Below are 23,407 nucleotides of genomic sequence, written 5' to 3' on the forward strand. Positions count from 1 at the left end.
TACTAGAGGGGGCTGTAGAGATCAAAGACTGTAAAAGGCAGAATTTGGAAATATATTCAACAAATAATTGTGGACATTGGGTGTAAGTGCTACCCCGATAGGAAGAGGTTGGCACAGGAGGCACAGTCTCACTAGGCTGCATCAAATCAGTCAGAAGACTGTTAACTCTCTCCTCAGAGAGAGAGAGAGAGAGAGAGAGAGAGAGAGAGAGAGAGAGAGAGAGAGAGAGAGAGGGGGGGGGGTGGGGGGAGAAAAAGGAGGAGGAAATTGGCAACATAATGTTCAAAGGAACTATAGGGTATTTACCTTAAATGATTTAAGGAGGCACAGAAACGTAAATCTAGGTGCCCAGACAGAGATTATAACTGCCCTCCTCATGAATCTGTGTTCAGTGTTTTACTGTGGCATCACCTCGCTCACTACTGCAAATTTTTCTATTCATTTTTATTTCTAGCCATGCTTACCATTACTTGATCCAGTACAAATGATTGTATCACCCTCTTTTTATAGCCATTGCCTATTGATGATTCTTAAAATTTCTATAAGCATCCTTTCAATTTCTTTCTTCATATTTCCTAATTTCCCATACTCCTTTAATATTTCAAAATTACATGTGCTAACCATAACCAGCATTCTCCTTTCCTCTTATGTCTCCTCTCAAATAGCTCCCCTATTGGGAACTGTTTTACCTCTGGAATAGTTTAAACGCGAGGAACCTCAACCTGAGTTTTGAGTGACCTGCCTTTCCTTTTCAAACTTTTCCACTCTCTTTCTCTACAGTCGCTGAGGAAGGAACTAGTATTTCCGAGGGCTAGGATAATGTCATCACTTTTACTTGTAAGTGTGTCACTCAACAACGCTAAACATGTTGCCTCCCGAAGCTAAGTACTAGCGAGAATTTGTTAGTAAAATTTGAAACACACACACACACACACACACACACACACACACACACACAAAATCATCCATAAATCTCCTGCTTGAGCACTCATTCTGCATTGTGGCCCATAATTACTTATATGAGAATGTATACACGGACAAGGAAAAAAATTCTCAGGTTTTTCCTGGTTAAAAAATGGCTGTGAGCACTATGGGACTTAACATCTGAGGTCATCAGTCCCCTAGAACTTAGAACTACTTAAACCTAACTAACCGAAGGACATCACAGACATCCATGCCTGAGGTAGGATTCGAACCTGCGGCTCCTGGTTAAAAGAAAACCACTTTCTCCTGAGTGAAAATACGCTTTTTCTGCGTTAAGTGACAGTATACTTTCCCTCGTGATCGTAAAACTTATCAATCCTTTGAATGGTAAAGGTCTTATACACCAACGTGGAAACTCTTGCCACTTTAGGAAACGAACACCCAGAAGTAGGAAAAAGAAGGGTTTTGGAAAGATCTTTGATTTGCAGCAACAAGTATGCTGCAAATTTTTATATTATGAAAGTATACAGTCAAATTCCACCAAAAACAGAACATTGGTTTCTGAAGCATTGAAATTGAGATCACGATGTGGTTATGTAAGCAAATCATAGTTCATGTCACATGATCTCGCCAGTCAATGACAGCAGATATTACTCACATTTACATGGGGCTCCCAGAACAGGTCTTTGTTATACTGATCTCCCAATACTGCTTCTGGGTAGTCATGTAGACACTTCAAAATCGATTTTGTACATCTGCTTGTGATTGCTGGTTTCCCAATTTTGCAATCAATTTTCGCCCCCTTGTGAAAGCAGCCGATATAGAAACATGGTTGGGCTATCAGGTTTCATCCATCTTTCTTTCTTTTTTCTTTTTTTTTTTTTTTTTTTTTTTTTGCTAATATTGACGGAATGGCTTTTCTTTTTGTACAGTGAAGGATAAGTAGAAATATTAGACTGAAACTGTTTACCTCTCATCTAATAGAAGAGAAATAGCAGTTGCGCTGACATGAACTATATCCGCTGTTTTCCAGGTGCCGTAGCTAACTGGGCTAGCAAATTCGCTTCAGAACTTAGCATGTAAACGTGACAGTGAAAAAAGGTTTCCCAAATTCATCTTTCAGAAGATGTGTCACATGTGGACATAGCGATTCAGAGCATAGGGTCAGTCTACAGCAACATCACTGTTAAGTGGCACGAATACACAAACAGGAAAGTTAATGGTTTAACTTAATATACATAACATAGCTACAAGAAAAGCTAAGCTTTCACATATAACATTTGTCTTTTTTGCATGTGTTACACTTTGATACATCATACAAATGTGCCAGTAAAATTTTAAGTAATGATGTATATGTCTGGTCTTCTGGGCTCAAAATTCATCTAAGTGGCTGGCCCTCAAAGTGTTAAGCTTTAAACAAAAATCAAACGTTCTGGGATTTAAGAAATTCAAAGCACGTTTGCACACATAACATTATTCATATTGCATAAAATAAAATGTACTCTGAAAGTAAGGCTTTTCAAACGACCAATTGCAATATTTTCCTGCCACCTGTTAGATTTCTTTTCAGCAGTTGTCAGAGAGCACCAGAAACGGAGTTACTGTGTCTGTGCAGCTACGATGAGGTAGGGAACCCATATGTTCATACATATATATAGTTATGAGATCTTATATTACGTCATAAACAAAATAGGACACCAGAGGATACTCTAAGATCATCGTAATTTCGTAACCCACACTAAAATGCACATTTGTATGTCCAGATTCACAACAAAGAGGCCCCAAGCTGATATTAAACTTTGTAGAATGGTTTTTCTTGGCGTACCAGTACTGTATTATGTCATGTTTAGTTCTTTATTATCGCATAATGCCATACGTCCCAAAAGATAACAACATCCACTTGAAATTCTACGAACAGTTGACATGAACCAATAGTGTTCCAAATAATTGACTGCTTCTGCAAAAAAGATTAATTAAAGCCAAAAATTTTTATAGCAAATTAACTTCATTGTTCTGCAAGGCAATTAATATCCGGCTGCCACCGGCCTGTGTGGCTAAGTGGATCTAGGCGCTTCAGTCTGGAACCGAGAGACAGCTACGGTTGCAGGTTCGAATCACGCCTTGGGCATGGATGTGTGTGATGTCCTTAGGTTAATTAGGTACTTAAACCTAACTTCTAAAAACCATAAAAAGTTCTAAGTTCTAGCGGACTGATGACCTCATCTGTTAAGTCCCATAGTGCTCAGAGCCACTTTAAACCATCCAACTGCCAGAAACCTGGAAATAAAATAAAATCAGAAAACTGAAACTAATAACATATTTTAGCCTTCCATAATGATGTGAATATTTTAATTCACTTTATAGCTCCTGGCCACAGAAATGTACACTACTGGCCATGAAAATTGCTACACCACAAAGATGACGTGCTACAGACGCGAAATTTAACCGACAGGAAGAAGATGCTGTGATTTGCAAATGATTAGCTTTTCAGAGCATTCACACGAGGATGGCACCCGGGACGACACCTACAATGTGCTGACATGAGGAAAGTTTCCAACCAATTTCTAATACACAAACAGCAGTTGACTGGTGTTGCCTGGTGAAACGTTGATGTGATGCCTCGTGCAAGGAGGACAAATGTGTACCATCACGTTTCCGACTTTGATAAAGGTCAGATTGTAGCCTATGGCAATTGCGATTTATCGTATCACGACATTGCTGCTCGCTTTGGTCATGATCCAATGACAGTTAGCACAATATGGGATACGTGGGTTCAGGAGGGTAATATGGAATGCCGTGCTGGATCCCAGTGGCCTCGTATCACTAGCAGTCGAGATGACAGGCATCTTATCCGCATGGCTGTAATGGATCGTGCAACCACGTCTCGATCCCTGAGTCAACAGATGGGGACGTTTGCAAGACAATAACCATCTGCATGAACAGTTCGACAACGTTTGCAGCAGCACGGACTATCAGCTCAGAGACCATGGCTGCGGTTGTGTTTGACACTGCATCACAGACAGGAGCGCCTGTGATGTACTCAACGACAAACCTGGGTGCACGAATGGCAAAACGTCATTTTTTTTTGGATGAATCCAAGTTCTGTTTACAGCTTCATTATGGCCACAGTGAACACACATTGGAAGCGTGTATTCGTCATCACCATACTGGCATATCACCAGCGTGATGGTATGGGGTGTCACTGGTTACATGTCTCTGCCACCTCTTGTTGGCATTGACAGCACTTTGAACAGTGGACATTACATTTCACATGTGTTGTGACCCGTGGCTCTACCCTTCATTTGATCCCTGTGAAACCCTACATTTTAGCAGGATAATGCACAACTGCATGTTGCACGTCCTGTACGGCTTTTCTGGATACAGAAAATGTTCGACTGCTGCCGTCGCCAGCACATTCTCCAGATCTCTCACCTGAAAACGTCTGGTCAATGGTAGCCGAGCAACTGGCTCGTCACAATACGCCAGTCACTACTCTTGATGAAGCATCCAAGCTCTGTTCGACTCAATGCCCAGGCATATCAAGGCCGTTATTACAGCCAGAGTTGGTTGTTGTGGGTACTGATTTCTCAGGATCTATGCCCCCAAATTGCATGAAAATATAATCACATGTCAGTTCTAGTATAATACACTCCTGGAAATTCAAATAAGAACACCGTGAATTCATTGTCCCAGGACGGGGAAACTTTATTGACACATTCCTGGGGTCAGATACATCACAAGATCACACTGACAGAACCACAGTGTATATCCACCTTTCGCAGCAATGCAGGCTGCTATTCTTCCATGGAGACGATCGTAGAGATGCTGGATGTAGTCCTGTGGAACGGCTTGCCATGCCATTTCCACCTGGTGCCTCAGTTGGACCAGCGTTCGTGCTGGACATGAAGATCGTGTGAGACGACGCTTCATCCAGTCCCAAACATGCTCAATGGGGGACAGATCCGGAGATCTTGCTGGCCAGGGTAGTTGACTTACACCTTCTAGAGCACGTTGGGTGGCACGGGATACATGCGGACGTGCATTGTCCTGTTGGAACAGCAAGTTCCCTTGCCGGTCTAGGAATGGTAGAACGATGGGTTCGATGACGGTTTGGATGTACCGTGCACTATTCAGTGTCCCCTCGACGATCACCAGAGGTGTACGGCCAGTGTAGGAGATCGCTCCCCACACCATGATGCCGGGTGTTGGCCCCGTGTGCCTGGGTCGTATGCAGTCCTGATTGTGGCGCTCACCTGCATGGCGCCAAACACGCATACGACCATCATTGGCACCAAGGCAGAAGCGACTCTCATCGCTGAAGACGACACGTCTCCATTCGTCCCTCCATTCACGCCTGTCGCGACACCACTGGAGGCGGGCTACACGATGTTGGGGCATGAGCGGAAGCCGGCCTAACGGTGTGCGGGACCGTAGCCCAGCTTCATGGAGACGGTTGCGAATGGTCCTCGCCGATACCCCAGGAGCAACAGCGTCCCTAATTTGCTGGGAAGTGGCGGTGCAGTCCCCTACGGCACTGCGTAGGATCCTACGATCTTGGCGTGCATCCGTGCGTCGCTGGGGTCCGGTCCCAGGTCGACGGGCACGTGCACCTTCCGCCGACCACTGGCGACAACATCGATGTACTGTGGAGACATCACGCCCCACATGTTGAGCAATTCGGCGGTACGTCCACCCGGCCTCCCGCATGCCCACTATACGCCCTCGCTCAAAGTCCGTCAACTGCTCATACGGTTCACGTCCACGCTGTCGCGGCATGCTACCAGTGTTAAAGACTGCGATGGAGCTCCGTATGCCACGGCAAACTGGCTGACACTGATGGCGGCGGTGCACAAATGCTGCGCAGCTAGCGCCATTCAACGGCCAACACCGCGGTTCCTGGTGTGTCCGCTGAGCCGTGCGTGTGATCATTGCTTGTACAGCCCTCTCGCAGTGTCCGGAGAAAGTATGGTATCTGACACACCGGTGTCAATGTGTTCTTTTTTCCATTTCCAGGAGTGTATATTTGTACAATGAATACCCATTTATGATCTGCATTTCTTCTTGGTGTAGCAATTTTAATGGCCAGTAGTGTATTTTGTTCTTCAGAGCTGTAAACCAAGAGGAAACAGCAAAATCACTTAATGTAAAGACTACTCCTCATCCCGCTACAACTCAGATTGCGTGAATTTGGCAGCTTGGATGCACCAGAAAAATGTTTCCGGGTAGCGTCAAGCTACTTGTTGCTACTGCTGATACATCTCGTGTGTAGTTACCTTGGATATAGCTAACAGCCACACTTCAAGTAGCCAGAAATGGGAGAAGGTACACGTGACTCAACTGCACATGTGCATAAGCCCGCTGCCAACTGCTCAAATGAACCTAATGTTAACCGTTGTGATGTCATGCCCATTGGAGAAGTTTGTTGTTATGAAGTAATGCATAGTCTTCATCCTAAAGCCTTTGACACATTTTGCTGTTAGCCGATGCTTGTGTATGCACTCTGTTTTGTTGCTGTCAATAGTGCATTTCCTTTAAAACTAAAGTTTTATTTATTTTTTTCCTTGTTTATGTTTTATTGCTGCAATATTACATTTCAGTAACAGGCTAAAGTAAAATTCTTTATAGTGTATCAGTTCTTACAAGTTAAAACTACAAAAATTTAACTGAAAACTAGAACAATGAAAAAATTCCCAGGTTTTTCCTGGTTGTCCTGTAGTGTATATACCCTGATGATGTTTCACTGACTGTAGTATTTGTAATTCTGAACAAAGAGTTTTGATGTGGCAAACAGTGTAGCCTGAGAGTGGTGATAGTGGTCACTGAACTTAGAACTATTAGTGTGAGCCAGACAGCATGGTTGGAATGAGCATGTGAGAGTGTGGTAAGGAAGGGGAATGACAGACTTCAGTTTATTGGGAGTATTTCGGAAATGTGTTGTTCATCTGTAAAGGAGATCGCATGAAGGACACTAGTGTGACCTGTTCTTGAGTATTGCTCAAGTGTTTGATCTGTACCAGGTCATATTAAAGGAAGACACTGAAGCAATTCAAAGATGGGTTGCTAGATTTTGTCACCAGTAGGTTCGAACAACATCCAAGTGTCACGGAAATGCTTTGAGAACTCAAATAGGAATGCCTGGAGGGCTGGAGGGAAGGTGACGTTCTTTTCAAGCAACTCTATTGAGAATATTTGGAGAACCAGCATCTGAAGCTGACTGCAGAAAATTCTACTGCCACCAACATGCATTTCGTGCAAGGACCCCAAAGATACAGGAATACAGGAAGTTTGTGAGTGAAACAGGAAAGGAAATGACCTGTAGTGGTACAGGGTACCTTGCGCTATGCACCATACGGCGGCTTGTGGAGTATGTATGTAGAGGTAGAACTATTGTCTCTGTAATAGTTTGTGCATTGTGTTCTGCAACAAACAATTACGCAGAGGTGAGGAGGAACAGAGCAGTTGAGTTTGGAGTAAATGCTCCTCTGTGTTAACAATCTCCAGAATAAACATTAAATTTTATGCTACTAGTAGTGTTTTTCATGTGAAGGGTATGTCCAGAGAGTTGTACATTTCACATACAATACTGCAGAGAATAATGAAGAATCTGAAATTAAGGCCACATCGTGCTCATTTGATAAATGATCTTAATGATGATGATCCACACAAGCATTTTCAGTTTGTAGAAAAGTGGCTGGGAGTGCTGAATGAAAATCCAGGTTTGAGAGAACATGTCAGTGAGTTTTAAAGAACAAAGTTTATCAACATCAGATATGCAACTTGGCCAAACTATAAGAAGCTGATCACAAAGAGTTCCACAGGATACCAGTGCACGTCTGTCAAACTGCTATGTGGCGTCCCTCTTCATCTCCATCAGATACACTAATAAATCAGACCAAATACATTTCACAATTATTCAAACAACACAAAATGTAATGTTTCATTGAAATCACAAAATGGCAAAAAATTTGCTTGTAGCACACTAATACAGTCCATAAAACAATAGTATCATATTTGGACAGTGTGTCGGCGGACCATGTGCTGGAGAGCAGAGATTAAAATTCTTGTGAGGAAAGGGATGAGAGTAACTTGCTTGTGTTCAAGTTATGTTACTGGATTCTTCACCATAATTTTCGAAACATCATATACATAATAATGAGCCAGTCTGTATAATTTACATCTAAACTCTGCTAACAACAGTGCATGGCAGAGGGCACTTCTCACTGTAAGAGTTATTAGGGCTTCTTCTCATTCCATTCACATATGGAGTGTGGGAAGAATGATAGATTACAGTCCATACAAAACCGGAAGCACGAGTTAGAGTAGTATTCTGCTACAAGCAACTCTTAAAATAGACTAATGTGATAAATAAGATACACTAGGCATCCGAGGCTTTAGGACATACCGTTCTCTCTTCTATCATGCACTCATGAAACTAGACCACATTCTATACAAAGATATAAACACAGTCATTTAGTTTCTGTAAACTATTGAAGAAATATATTTCTTAATACTGTTTTCAATTAATAAAAGTGCAAAAAAATAAAAACTTCCCACAACACACAATATCCACAAACAGGAAAGGAATACAAATGAAGTGTAATTGAACATCAATTTGCAAAACCATGCATGAAAATATTTTTATTTTTCCTTTTTTTCTTCTTTGCTACCTCACTCAAACAACCAGTTTGATTATTAACCCCAGATTTAATAATCAAACTTTTTTTTTCTTTCATTTCCATGAAATTTCTTGTAAGTGTGCATTCACAATATTTGTACTGTCCCACATTAACTTTGCTGAGCTGTATTTATCACTCAACTGTCTGACAAGTATTCAGCATAACAAGTGTTTGTAACTGCACATGACAGAACAATATAAGATACAATTGTAAATAAAACCAAACAAATTTCACAGTTATTCAAATAACCCAAAATGTAACATTTCATTGAAAAATCACAAAATGACAAATGAATTGCTCATACAACACATACAGCAACAAGATCAGATTTGAGATCTCTCTTCTTTCCAATATATTAACTGATATATATTGTAGGCACACCAAACATTGAGAAGTTACACACTATGTTTGAAGATTTTTTTTTAATTGTTTCAATGAATAATGCAAGAATCCACCTAGCTTAACTTCAGAGTAATATATGTTTTGCACAAAATATAAGCTTTATGTATCAATGAGATGGATCCACAAGGTGCATACTTGAAGCTGCAAAGTACCATAATGTACTGACTAATGGAAGAAAAAGAAGATACTTATGCAGAAAATAGGTACTGGTAATCGGGTAAGCAATCAAATAAATGAAAATACTGAAAATAGTACATCCCAATATTGCCCAACAGAAAGTGGCTCATCAGCTTGCAGTACAACTCCAAACTGTTTGTTTATACCTTACATCACACTGAAACATCCATGCAAGCAATAATTTACTTGATTACACAGGGAGATCAAATGTAGAACATTTTTACAGGAATATCAGTACCACACATATCCATATTACACAATGACATATTAAGCCAAAAAAATTGTCAACATAATATACTTTAACACTGATTGTGTCTCTTGTCCATTTCTTAGCCATGAAGGCCTGTAAATTAGTCAAAATTATTTGGAGAAAGACAATTTATTTCATTGAGCTGCACTGGTTAACTAAATGAGTAAAGAATCCTAGAACCAAGGAAATTCATTCTGGGGTAAATTGTTTCCAGAAAACTGCAAAATCACCATAATAATATTTTTTTTTAAAAAGAGAGAGAGAGAGAGAGAGAGAGCGCGCAAGCAAGTCATTTTTGTTAAGACGAAGAGATAACTAAGTTTTCATGTTTTATCGTATCTCTCAATCACGCATTTGCTGTTGTGAAATAGCATCCCTCAGACAAATGCCATTGGCAGATGTGATCTTAATTACTTTGCGTCATGGCACTGATTTCTGACCTGAGTTTCCTTCATTGTGTTATTATACAGCAAACTAAACTGACAACTGCCACAAGCTGATACAAATTCTAAGGCAACTTCACACGTATAGCTATCAGATCACAGAACCAGCCAGTGAAACAGTATCTCTGAATCACTCATAACAAATCTTTTAACACCACAAGCTTGCGTCACAGTGTTATGATACATGGGAAGTGCTGTATGGTAGTTCTGCATTTGTCCCATTATCTGTTACAAGCAAAGGCACCTCACTCATGACTTGCTGACTTTTAATGTGCGGCACACTATTTGGAAGTAAAAGAGATGAGGTGGTTGTAGTTCTTATTTCCTCCTGCACTAATTTATGTTCTAATGTATCACTTTTCGTGTTTGTCTTCTTCCACAATTTGCTTGCAAGGTATTCTATCAGCAGTTGTACAACACTGTTTATGATACCTGTAACAGGAGAGTTGAAAATTGTTAAGTATTTTATTAATCTCATATTTATTGATAGAAGCACAGCAATGTTATTCTGCTAATTTATATTTCACTTCATACACTAATGTTTAATTTATAAAAGTGTCATATGTATATACAGAGTGTCTTTCAATATGTGACAGAAATAGTTCATGATGCACACAAAGCCTGTCTTCTATATTTATTAGGTTTGCAGTCATTTCTTGTCTGAATAACATTCACCAGTCTCTAGGTGTAATCTGCAATGAATGACAGCTTTCTGAACTTAACAGAATTCACAATTAACCACATTCAAGGCCACTATGCTAAAGCTACGAGCTAGCACTAGGTACCCAATTAATTAGAATGGGATAACAATATTTTTACTCTTTAGTAGAGCACATGCTGTAATGAATTTGTGTGTTAAAACTGTGTTGTGTATGGAATTCAACCAGGGTCTATGCCTGCTGTAAACAGAGCAAATCAGTTCCATTATTTATTATGACCTTATAAACTGACTTAAATGCTTCAACTTGTACCTAGTTATTCTTCAAAAATTTTCAAAATCCATACTCCCAAACCACTGTGGAGAATTTCTCTTAATGAAAACCCAAGGATGTTAATCAGATGAGATGTTCCTGCAGTTTACTGGGACATACACAGTAATAAGTTGGTCCATGAGGCAAGCATGGATAATACAATTGGTGGTACGCTACCTGTGAAAGGTGAGAAGTTGGATGTGTGAAGCATTAAGTTTCAAGTGTGCAGCTGCAATAGCTCCACCTCCTTCACTGACTGTATATTTTTTGACCATTTTCTGAGGGTGCCAACAGACCATTTAAATTGAAACATAAAGCTGCACAGGAGGCCTGCCACTATTACAGAATAACAGAGCATCCCTTTATATTATTAATAGCAAAAGTCTACTTGCTGCTGAAATTTTTTATTAAGCATTTTGGGCATGAGCTATCATCAGAATATCAGGGAAAAAACCTTAATACAGGGTATCATGTCAAATGGTATCTATTGCAACATTGGTGCTCAACATTTTATGATAGGTACCATCTGACATGATCATCAGAATATCAGACAAAAATCTTAATACAGATCATCATGTCAAAAGGTATCTACAGTAGTACTGGGGCTCAACAGTGTTAGAATACATACTATTTGACATGATACTCTATAATAATGTTTTCCTCTGATATTTTGAGGATGGGTCATGCCCAAAATATGTTAATAAAATTTTAAAAAGTGAACTCTTACTATTTGTGATCTAAAGTGGTGATAAGGACATTCTCAGTTATGCAACAGACTGACATTACTGTGGTAGGTCCATGTTATGCTTAGCTACACATTTACTTATACAGGGCCTTGAAGAAAGGTCACTGTATTATACAGATTTGAAATCTGCAGTATTTTGGATGTATACTCATAAAGTCCTTCCCCATGGACCTTGCCGTTGGTGGGGAGGCTTGCATGCCTCAGCAATACAGATGGCCGTACCGTAAGTGCAACCACAACAGAGGGATATCTGTTGAGAGGCCAGACAAACTTGTGGTTCCTGAAGAGGGATAATAGCCTTTTCAGTAGTTGCAGGGGCAACAGTCTGGATGATTGACTGACTTGGCCTTGCAACATTAACCAAAACGGCCTTGCTGTGCTGATACTGCGAACGGCTGAAAGCAAGGGGAAACTACGTCTGTAATTTTTCCCCGAGGGCATGCAGCTTTACTGTATGGATAAATGATGATGGCGTCCTCTTGGGTAAAATATTTTGGAGGTAAAATAGTCTCCCATTCAGATCTCCGGGCAGGGATACTCAAGAGGATGCTGTTATCAGGAAAAAGAAAACTGGCGTTCTACGGATCGGAGCGTGGAATATCAGATCCCTTAATCGGGCAGGTAAGTCAGAAAATTTAAAAATGGAAATGGATAGGTTAAAGTTAGATATAGTGCGAATTAGTGAAGTTCGGTGGCAGGAGGAACAAGACTTCTGGTCAGGTGACCACAGGATTATAAACACAAAATCAAATAGGGGTAATGCAGGAGTAGGTTTAATAATGAATAGGAATGCAAGGAAGATACTATAAACAGCATAGTGAACACATTATTGTGGCCAAGATAGACACAAAGCCCACGCCTACTACAGTAGTACAAGTTTATATGCCAACTAGCACTGCAGATGATGAAGAAATGTATGATGAGATAAAAGAAATTATTCAGGTAGTTAAGGGAGACAAAAATTTAATAGTCATGGATGACTGGAATTCGAGAGTAGGAAAAGGGAGAGAAGGAAACATAGTAGGTGAATATGGATTGGGGCTAAGAAATGAAAGAGGACACCGTCTAATTTTGCACAGAGCATAACTTAATCATAGCTAACACTTGGTTCAAGAATCATGAAAGAAGGTTGTATACATGGAAGAATCCTGGAGATACTAGAAGGTATCAGATAGATTATATAATGGTAAGACAGAGATTTAGGAACCAGGTTTTAAATTGTAAGACATTTCCAGGGGCAGATGTGGACTCTGACCACAATCTATTGGTTATGAACTGTAGATTAAAACTGAAGAAACTGCAAAAAGGTGGAAATTTAAGGAGATGGGACCTGGATAAACTGAAAGAACCAGAGGTTGTACAGAGTTTCAGGGAGAGCGTAAGGGAACAATTGACAGGAATGGGGGAAAGGAGCACAGTAGAAGAAGAATGGGTAGCTCTGAGGGATGAAGTAGTGAAGGTAGCAGAGGATCAAGTAGGTAAAAAGACGAGGACTAGTAGAACTCCTTGGGTAACAGAAGAAATATTGAACTTAATTGACGAAAGGAGAAAATATAAAAATGCAGTAAATGAAGCAGGCAAAAAGGAATACAAACGTCTCAAAAACGAGATCGACAGGAAGTGCAAAATGGCTAAGCAGGGATGGCTAGAGGAAAAATCAAAGGATGCAGAGGTTCACTAGGGGTAAGATAGATACTGCCTACAGGAAAATTAGAGAGACCTTTGGAGAAAAGAGAACCACTTGTATGAATATCAAGAGCTCAGATGGAAACCCACTTCTAAGCAAAGAAGGGAAAACAGAAAGGTGGAGGGAGTATATAGAGGGTCTATACAGGGGCAATGTACTTGAGGACAATATTATGGAAATGGAAGAGGATGTAGATGAATATGAAATGGGAGATACGGTACTGCGTGAAGAGTTCGACAGAGCACTGAAAGACCCGAGTCGATACAAGGCCCCGGGAGTAGACAACATTCTATTAGAACTACTGACAGCCTTGGGAGAGCCAGTCCTGACAACAGTGACTTGAAGGGATGGTATAAGATGAACATCAACAAAAGCAAAACAATGATAATGGAATGTAGTCGAATTACGTTGGGTGATGCTGAGGAAATTAGATTAGGAAATCAGACGCTTAAAGTAGTAAAGGAGTTTTGCTATTTGGGGAGCAAAATAACTGATGATGGTCGAAATAGAGAAGATATAAAATGTAGACTGGCAATGGCAAGGAAAGCGTTTCTGAAGAGAAATTTGTTAACATCGAATATAGATTTAAGTGTCAGGAAGTCGTTTCTGAAAGTATTTGTATGGAGTGTAGCCATGTATGGAAGTGAAACATGGACGATAACTAGTTTGGACAAGAACAGAATAGAATCTTTCAAAATGTGGTGCTACTGAAGAATGCTGAAGATTAGATGGGTAGATCACATAACTAACAATGAAGTATTGAACAGAATTGGGGAGAAGAGGAGTATGTGGCACAACTTGACAAAAAGAAGCAACCGGTTAGTAGTACATGTTCTGAGGCATCAAGGGATCACAAATTTAGCATTGGAGGGCAGTGTGGAGGGTAAAAATCGTAGAGGGAGACCAAGGGATGAATACACTAAGCAGATTCAGAAGAATGTGGGTTGCAGTAAGTACTGGGAGATGAAGAAGCTTGCACATGATAGGGTAGCATGGAGAGCTGCATGAAACCAGTCTCAGGGCTGAAGACCACAACAACAACATTCATGAAGTCTATAGTACGATTCCATGGCAAAGAACTATTATATGTGTTTTTGAACCAACCACTTTGCATCCATGAAACTATACTATGGAAGTCTTAAAGGTGGTTAGCTGCCCTTTTTGGACATTTTGTTACACTGTAATGATGTAGAACATATAGTGTATCACAAACTAATCAACAAGGATTTGTATCTGCAAGTAAATAGCTGCCTCCATCTTCATAGAGCTATGACATCCCAAAAATTTTGGAGCAAACAGCATGTAGTATTGCTGATAAGAACAGGCTTCCATATAAAACTGCTTTTCATCCTATCTAACTAAACTCGTGGAGCACAGACAATGAAACGGCATTATCTGAATACAAAACAACTCTATAGGTGTACTACAGGAACCGATATTGGGTCTGCTACTGTTCTTATTACATATAAACAGTATTTCTGAACCATTCTCAGGTTTTCAGCCAGGTGAGTTTGTCCAAATGGTGGGATAATTGGCAAGCTGAACTGCTGCCAACTTCAGCTAGTCCTGATGCTTACCACCATTTATATATTCCCTTCTTTCCCACTGTCTGTCAGAAGCCAACAGTACCTTGCTGCAGCTCCACTGGTGAGGTGGGAGGTGGAGAGGGTGCACAATCAGGAAGTCAGAATACAAGCTGCTGCTGTCTTGTCACTGTAACACTGTACTACCATCACTGAAAAGGAACATTACTGATGTGAAAGAAGCACATCAATGTGATGTGAAATTATGTCTTCACTTGCCATGAAATGGGCAGATCTTCCCACTGCTGTTGTGTTTTGAGCATACTCGGCTTTAGAGCACTTCGCAAAATCTCATTTTGTAAATTATTCTTTATCCACAACACAAATCTGCACTGTTCTCCTGTTGTCCAAACAGATTATCCTATATAATGTTCTTGCACTGGCATGGGAAGTGGGAGACTCCAGCTTTCTGGAGTGTTATGATGTCCTTTACAGCCGCCTCCCCCCCCCCCCCCCCCTCCCAAAAAAAAGCCACTTTAATCTTGGAAAGTAGGGGCAATACACACATGACGTTATATTTGCAAATATTCTTCCAATTTTCACTGGTGTGTTCCTGACCTGAGGGATAAACATCATCGTAGGAGGTTGCTCATCTTCCTCAGAATGCCGTGTCCTACGCTTTTTTGGCTTCATGGCATGGTGAATCTGGTAGTTGCTTTAAATACTATTACAGAAAACAGTCTTGAGGGGCTGCAATTGCCCTGCAAAACTGTCTTGGTAAGTGATTCCATGAGCCAATTGCTGGTAGGACACCTTGTCCGGAAACAGATCTCCTGTGTCTTCTCTCTACAGTCATTCACCACTTAACACATACACACTGTCCACACTCAAAGACGCATTTCTCTGGTGACTCAGTACCACCCAGAACTGGGGAAACTGAATCACATCCTCCACCACAGTTTTGATTACCTTTCATTCTGCCCTGAAATGAGGAATATCCTTCCCATCCCTCCTACAGAGTCCTCACAGAGGCAGTACAGCATCTTTCCCCTCCCCACCTCATGCCTCCTCCTTACCTCCACCACACACTCAAGCACACTGCTGCACATGTCAGATGCAGTCAGAGTCTGCAGTTTGGCCCCAGCTCTTGGAGACAGTAGTCGTGTGTGTGTGTGTGTGTGTGTGTGTGTGTTTTCTATTGCATAAAAATGACTTTTTTGTTGAAAAGCTTAAATGTTTAGCTGTCTTTTTCGTTGTGCCTGTCTGGGACTCAACACCACCTCTATGCAGTGGGTAGCAATCTGCAGTTTACACCACATTTTCAATATGTGCAATGTTGCTAAGCTGATTTTGTGTGCATTTTGTTATGATGCCACTGTGGCTCCATTATATTAGGACACGCTGTAAAACAGAAATGCATCATCATATTTTAAGTCCATGTCTCAACATCTATGACAGTAATACTTTTCATTATGTCATATTTTATTGTTTCAATGCGTAAACTGTGCTTGTGCAATCCATCTTTTTCATTTTTGTTGTTATTTCATCTTGGAATTTCCATTGTTTACTACACTGACTAAGAAAACAGGTTAAAATCCTTGGCTTTCTTGCCATGTGATAGAAGTCCTTGTACATACAAAGGCTAGCTGGCATGTTTTATATCTCACCCAACACATGACCACTTCTCTGTTCTGCAATGGATGATCTGATCATCCGCAATGTGGCAGTTTACAAGCTCCCATGTGAGTGTGGCTTCTCATACAGCACACAGATGACACTAATTGTTCCCCTATGAGTGTGGTTCATCATACATCACACTGATGACTCCAATTGTTCATTAGGAAGATGTTGAACATCAATGGTACATTTGTCTTCTACTGTCTGATAGAAGTACTTGAGGCAGAACATTATATCGATACTGGCAATTCTGTGGCTATGTCAGCATCAAGCTTCTGGCATCTACTTCATTCTTTTAAGACTCAGCAGGTAAAGAGGCATGTCACAAAGAATCGAATCACTGAGGATAACATTTCAAGTTTAAAAATCTTGTAATCTTACCAATCCTTCAATCATCTCTTGAATTTATCCCTGTTTCACTGTCACTGATTTGATTTTAGTATCTGTTCTTCAGCCTGTCAGAAGACCTGCTTCTTTGTTGTCCAATACACATCTCTTGAGCTGTTAGCTTCTGTAGCTGCATGTGCCAAGGCATGGTACACAGGTTGAATAAGCGACTACATCCACTGCTTCACTCTGCAGGCTCAGGGTCAGAAGATGGTCAAAAGATATACAGATAAATACAGTATCTACACTTATACTCCTCAACCCATCTTTCAGTGTGTGACAAAGTGTATCAACCACTGTTGATAAACTCAAATTTCTCTCATACAGAAACTGGATACACAAAACTTAATGAATCATCCATTATGCTGCAAAAATACATCATGTGCTTCACTAAGTAGTACATTTTTATTGCTTCAAAGTTAAAATAAATGATTTGTAGCATTCACACAATCTTACTTGAATCCAATCACCTTAATGCTTTAGAATTGAATTTATTTATGTATGAAAAATTTTAGTGAGTGTAAAACATTAACAATTTTGTCACCTAGTGTAGCAAACATTATACAGTAAATTTTCTTGTTGTCATATCCTTTAAGGAACTAGTATATAATTGCCTCGCTCTTTTCCTATCCATTTATGAGTACACTTCCTTATTTTTTAACTTCCTCTAACTTCGATACTACGAAACCATTTCAAAAGTTGTATACAATTATTTCAATATACTGAGCTGGAAGTAGACTCAATGCAAAAGTCTCAGTGTAAAATGGCTGGTTCGACAGTTAGTTGTACTCGTGTATAAATGTACTGATTAATATCCGGTGCAAATGTTTATTTGGTATCCAATACAAAAATTGTCATTTACAAATTTTAAGTTGCAATATGTTCATGTATAAAGCATAATAATTATCTTGTGTATGTATACCATAATTCTGCTGATATATATTTGTAACAACAACAATAATAAGGCTAGTGAAACAACTTACCAGAAGTTGTATAAATGCCACCAACAGACGCACAAAGTCGAACAATGAACTGTCCAAACGTATCTCTCTCTTGAATAACTTTCACTTTAAGTGCACTCATATCATATTTGAAGAAGATTCCTGGAATACCATGAGAACCTTGCATGTGATTGATTGGTCTCTCATGGTCTTTAACAGAATACTGATATGTAGTCATCCTTCTGAGGAAAGTGTCTACATCAGTGGGAACAACATCCACAAAATATTGATAAAGCATCATATCTGCAAATAAGAAAAAAAAATTAAAGACAAAAAGTGTGACTGTAAACTTTCCCAGTGTATAAGCCTGCTGCCGATGAAAAGCTTTCAAGATTCCAGCCAGGTAGGAGAGCTGAAAACTGGTAATAGGGTATCTGTTCTGACACCATCTTACAACTGTCTCATAAATTGATACTAAGAATGTTACACCACCAATTGTCAAATACGTGACACTTTTAGCACAACATATTTTGGGACCAAATTATCAAGTACTATAAAACAATGAAACTACTCAATAAATCACAATATTACATGTACTGGCAACCACATAAAACTGTTTATATTGTCATGTAGTGTAACACCTTAGAGCTTCTATGCCATTAGACACCATCAAAATTAAAATGCCAGCAGCAAGCAGTGTCATCCTCCATGGATGGGAGCCACCAACTTCTCTGAATTAGTAGCTTGAATTTTATACTTTATATTGGCTATTCTATATGGATGCACATGTTCCGTCACATGGACAGTATTTGTTTTTTAGGATTTTCTAATACTTGACATGTAATGTGGATAGATTTTATGATAGGCATTAACATTTTTGGGGGCCGTCACATTTGTGTTGCAGGAAAGTACTAACTTTTGCAGGCAAAAGCAGCTGCCTTTGGTTTACAACTGTGCCTTGAGAGTACAAAACACCAATGTGAGATGTTCTAGAAAGAGTTTTTTGTCGAAATGCATTTCTGCTGCTGGGTTTTTACTTCCAAAGGTGCCTAACGGCATAGAACAGTGGTAATTACCCTTTGAGGGATAAAGTGAAATTTTCTAAGGGGAAAAAAAGAAAGAAAAATGGAGTTCAGAAGCATTTGGATATTGAAACTGAACTATTTTCTAAAGACCATTATTATTACCAACACTATTTCATAAAACTGTAATACTGACTACATTAGTTACCAATATTACATTTTTTTAATTCCAAATGCTAGCATTATGCGTGAGATAATGTGGTGGAGGTCACGGCTTCTGAAATGAATGTATGAACAGCATCTTCCTTCTTCTAATGATTAGAAGAACAAATTAGAAGAACAAATACGCCGGGAAAATTTCAGAAGTCAGCATCTTCCTTGTTCCTCACACAGTCCATCCACTGCACATATACTTTCTATTGTCCATTTGTGACAGTGAAATTCATACATATGTGCTTTAATTTCTCATGAAAATTTCTTCTCCGAGCTGTATGTAGTTCCACAGTGAACCAGCTCGCTGCTTTATTATTATCACCTTCCTACAATAAATGATCAAAATGAGATCACAACACAGGTGTAATTATGTAATGGCTACTACACTGCTGTGCAGAAGTAGTCACACGCAAAGCATTGGCAGCCTAAAGTCTTCCAATTTTTACCAGTCCAGGAAAACAGTGGTACAGAAGCAGTAGGTACAGTGTACACCCTTTGGCTTGCCTGATTTTAAGATGTGGTTGCAGGGTTGTGAATGATGCAAGTGTCACTAGGGAGAGGATTGGTGCAGAGGAAGCACATTTTGTAATAAGTATCTACCATCAATGAGGATAATTAGCTTCCTTTTCTGAGGAGGAGTTGTATATAGCACTCACAATGCATTGAGAATTACTTCATCTTTTTATAAATATAAATAAAATGTTGTTAGAATTAAGCAGTACCTATTGTCTCATTGATTCATTATTTTGGGATTTAATAAGGCACCTAGAAAAACTAAATATCATTATTCTTTCATCATTAAAAAAAATAAAAGCGTTCAAAGAAAATTCTTTTTCATTCTAATGTTTGATTAGGTACTGATGTTATTGACGGTGGGGTGGGTGCTAGCCAATATCTGATTGCACTCAGGGGTAATAGTATCAAAAAGGTTGGGAACTACTGGCATAGAAGATTTGAGATATGTTATACTACAGGGTGATATAAATATTTTTATATGATTATCAGCATTTGTACTATTGTGATTTATTGAATGATTTCCTTATTTTATAACATCTGATAGTGAGACAATGTAGTCCCAAAACTTGCCATGCTAAGATCTCTCTCTCTCTCTCTCTCTCTCTCTCTCTCTCTCTCTCTCTCTCTGTGTGTGTGTGTGTGTGTGTCAACTGATCCATTCTTTGCATTTCACAGACTCCACCAAAGAGGAGAACCTTCAGGGATGTGGAACAAGTCAGCACACATATTAGCAAAAGGGATCCAGCTCTTAGAAACATAATGCTTAAAAAGTGTTAACAACACTTTTTAATACTTCTTGTGTTGATGCCTACCACATGTAACCTAGTAAATTAGCAGGAAAGAGATTATTTTGAAAAAAACAGCTGCTGCTTCCTCGGTTACATTACAGAAAATATTCAAAGAAAATAGTTACCTATATCTCCAATACTTCTGCAGCTACATTTATATCTTGCTGAACATCAAAGTACACACATTAAACTTACACTAGAGTTTTTATCTTTACATGTACTGGGGGAGCATGAGAACAATGACAGATTTTACATTTTTGCACACAATGTTATTACTTCAATTTTACTGTCACATGGAAGCAATATGTAGGGTGATGAAAATATTTTGTAATTTCTGCATATAAAATCAGTGCCTGGCATTATTTAATTATGTTTTCACAATATATTATGCAAACTTCTTTGAGTGTGTATAAGTTTGTTTTTTAGGACATTTCTTGTACACACTGTGATGGGGTAAATAGGTCAGTGAGCATTTGTGATGCTCTTACTTCACTTGATGTCTCCTGTTAGTCTGACCTAATGTGAATAACACATTTATATGATCTTAAAATTAAATTTCCCCCAAGACATTTAAGTCTAATTTTTATCTAGAATACATCTACATTTCAATAAAATAGAAAGAAACTTCCACATGGGAAAAATATATTAAAAACAAAGATTCCAAGACTTAACAAGCGGGAAAGCGCCGGCAGACAGGCACAATGAACAAAACACACAAACACACACACAGAATTACTAGCTTTCGCAACTGATGGTTGCTTCTTCAGGAAGGAGAGGGAAAGACGAAAGGATGTGGGTTTTAAGGGAGAGGGTAAGGAGTCATTCCAATCCCGGGAGCGGAAAGACTTCCCTTAGGGGAAAAAAAAGACAGGTGTACACTCGCACTCGCACTCGCGCGCGCGCGCGCGCGCGCGCACACACACACACACACACACACACACACACACACACACACACACACACACACACACACACACACACACACACACATCCACCTGCACATACACAGACACAAGCAGACATATTTAAAGGCAAGAGCTCTTTGCCTTTAAATATGTCTGCTTGTGTCTGTGTATGTGCAGGTGGATATGTGTGTGTGTGTGTGTGTGTGTGTGTGTGTGTGTGTGTGTGTGTGTGTGTGTGTGTGGGCGCGCGCGAGTGTACACCTGTCTTTTTTTCCCCTAAGGGAAGTCTTTCCGCTCCCGGGATTGGAATGACTCCTTACCCTCTCCCTTAAAACCCACATCCTTTCGTCTTTCCCTCTCCTTCCTGAAGAAGCAACCATCGGTTGCGAAAGCTAGTAATTCTGTGTGTGTGTTTGTTTGTTTTGTTCATTGCGCCTGTCTGCCGGCGCTTTCCCGCTTGGTAAGTCTTGGAATCTTTGTTTTTAATATACATCTACATTTATATGACGTGACTGAATCCAACTGTAACTTATTATTCATGTGGTCAAAAGCTACTACTTTTTTACGATTCATAAAGTATACAACCATACATTTCTCTCCATTAAGAGCTAGTTGTCAGTATTTGCACTAGTCTTATTTTCTGCATCCTAACATATTAACTGCTACATCATGAATACATAAGATGAGCTGGATGACCATCACACTTCTCTACAGCACAACCAAAATTACTCCTATCTTTCCCATAGAATTTCCACTGCACAAATGTATTTTCTTTGATGAGAGATAGTGTACTACTATGAGCACACTTCGTTGTGGCAAGTACTCCCTAGTTCTGAACTAGGGGAAGATTTTGGGCTGATAGCATTTTACAACTGGTCACTGCTAATCGTAACTATGAAACAATACTGTAGCAGCCATTGTTTCATATCAAAGAAAACAGTATGTAGCAATAAGTACCGCTACTGAAAATGCCCCCATAGAAGGTGGTTTGTTTTGCTCACACAAAATATTATGCTTTTGTTAGTTTTACATGTCATTTCTACTATGAACCAAAAGGCACAGAAATGATGCTCACACTGTGTCAGGCAGACGAGTAGACAGGATCTACTGCATCTGCCCTCTCAATGCCCCACAGCAGTCTAAATGTGAATCATGCTTTTTCCTCTCCTCACAAACCCCTCTAAAATTATGTCTACAATTTTAAAACAATTTCAAAAGCTATATGTTTGGAACTGATGCCTGATATATGGGGCTGTGCTGAAAAGCAATGCCTCTGAATTTTTTTAAGAGAAAACTCTTACAGCATTTTAAATAAAACAAATATTATTATTAATATTCTACATCTTTATTCTTCATAGCTACACATCTGCAGCCCTCTGCCACAGGAGGGCTCCGAAATGTAGCATGTAACATGGCAGTGTGTAATGTAACTATCAGTTTGTGGAAACAGCACGCTGCAATCAAATTGTGAATTTGAAGAGACCGTCCACACACAGAGTACCGTCTCCTACAGCATGACAATGCCAGACCGCACACAAATGCTCCAACATCTCAACAATCCAATGTCTTTGGTTCATTGTCATCAATAATCCTCCATACAGTCCAATTTGGCCCCATCCTATTTTCATTTGTTTCCAAAACTTAAAGAACACCTTCGAGGACTTCACATCGATAGTGATGATGTGATGCATGGGACTGTGGCACTCTGTAAACGAAGTCAAACATTTTACAGCAGTGGTTCCTTACCTTTCTGAGGCTGTTATCGCTAGTGCAATAAGATATTGGCTACTATCCCCCCCCCCCCCCCCCCCTCCCTCCCCTCACCCCTGTTAAAAACATTAGCACCTAACTAAACTTTAGAATGAAAGAGATTTTTCTCTGAACACTTTTATTTTTTTAAATGACAGAAGATTAATGATATTTAGTTTTTGTAGGTGGCTTATTAAACTGCATAATGAGTCACTGAGACAATAGGTACTGCTTACTTCTAACAACATTTTATTTATATCTATAGGAAGATGATGTAATTAGCAATGCATCGCGAGTACTACATAAAACTACTCCTCCTCCTCGTAAAAAAAAAGCTAACTATCGACATTGATGGTAGACACTTATTACAAAACGTGCTTCCTCTGCACCACTCCTCTCCCTTGTGTCACT

General features: G+C 39.6%; 1 protein-coding gene across 5 annotated transcripts in view; it reads right to left on the minus strand.

The window, feature by feature from the left end:
- Positions 1–9,682: 9,682 nt before the first annotated feature.
- LOC126335441 (endoplasmic reticulum-Golgi intermediate compartment protein 2) overlaps positions 9,683–23,407 on the minus strand; it is a 99,368-nt gene continuing 85,643 nt past the window's right edge. For all 5 annotated transcript variants that reach the window (XM_049998723.1, XM_049998726.1, XM_049998728.1 and 2 more), the window contains exons 6-7: positions 17,846–18,106; positions 9,683–10,304 (exon numbers count right to left, since the gene is read on the minus strand). In XM_049998723.1, the coding sequence (XP_049854680.1) occupies positions 10,048–10,304; positions 17,846–18,106 (518 nt within the window). In that variant the 3' untranslated portion in view covers positions 9,683–10,047. The remainder of the gene's footprint in view (positions 10,305–17,845; positions 18,107–23,407) is intronic.

The sequence above is a fragment of the Schistocerca gregaria genome, chromosome 2, assembly GCF_023897955.1.
Source record: "Schistocerca gregaria isolate iqSchGreg1 chromosome 2, iqSchGreg1.2, whole genome shotgun sequence".
Classification (NCBI taxonomy): domain Eukaryota; kingdom Metazoa; phylum Arthropoda; class Insecta; order Orthoptera; family Acrididae; genus Schistocerca; species Schistocerca gregaria.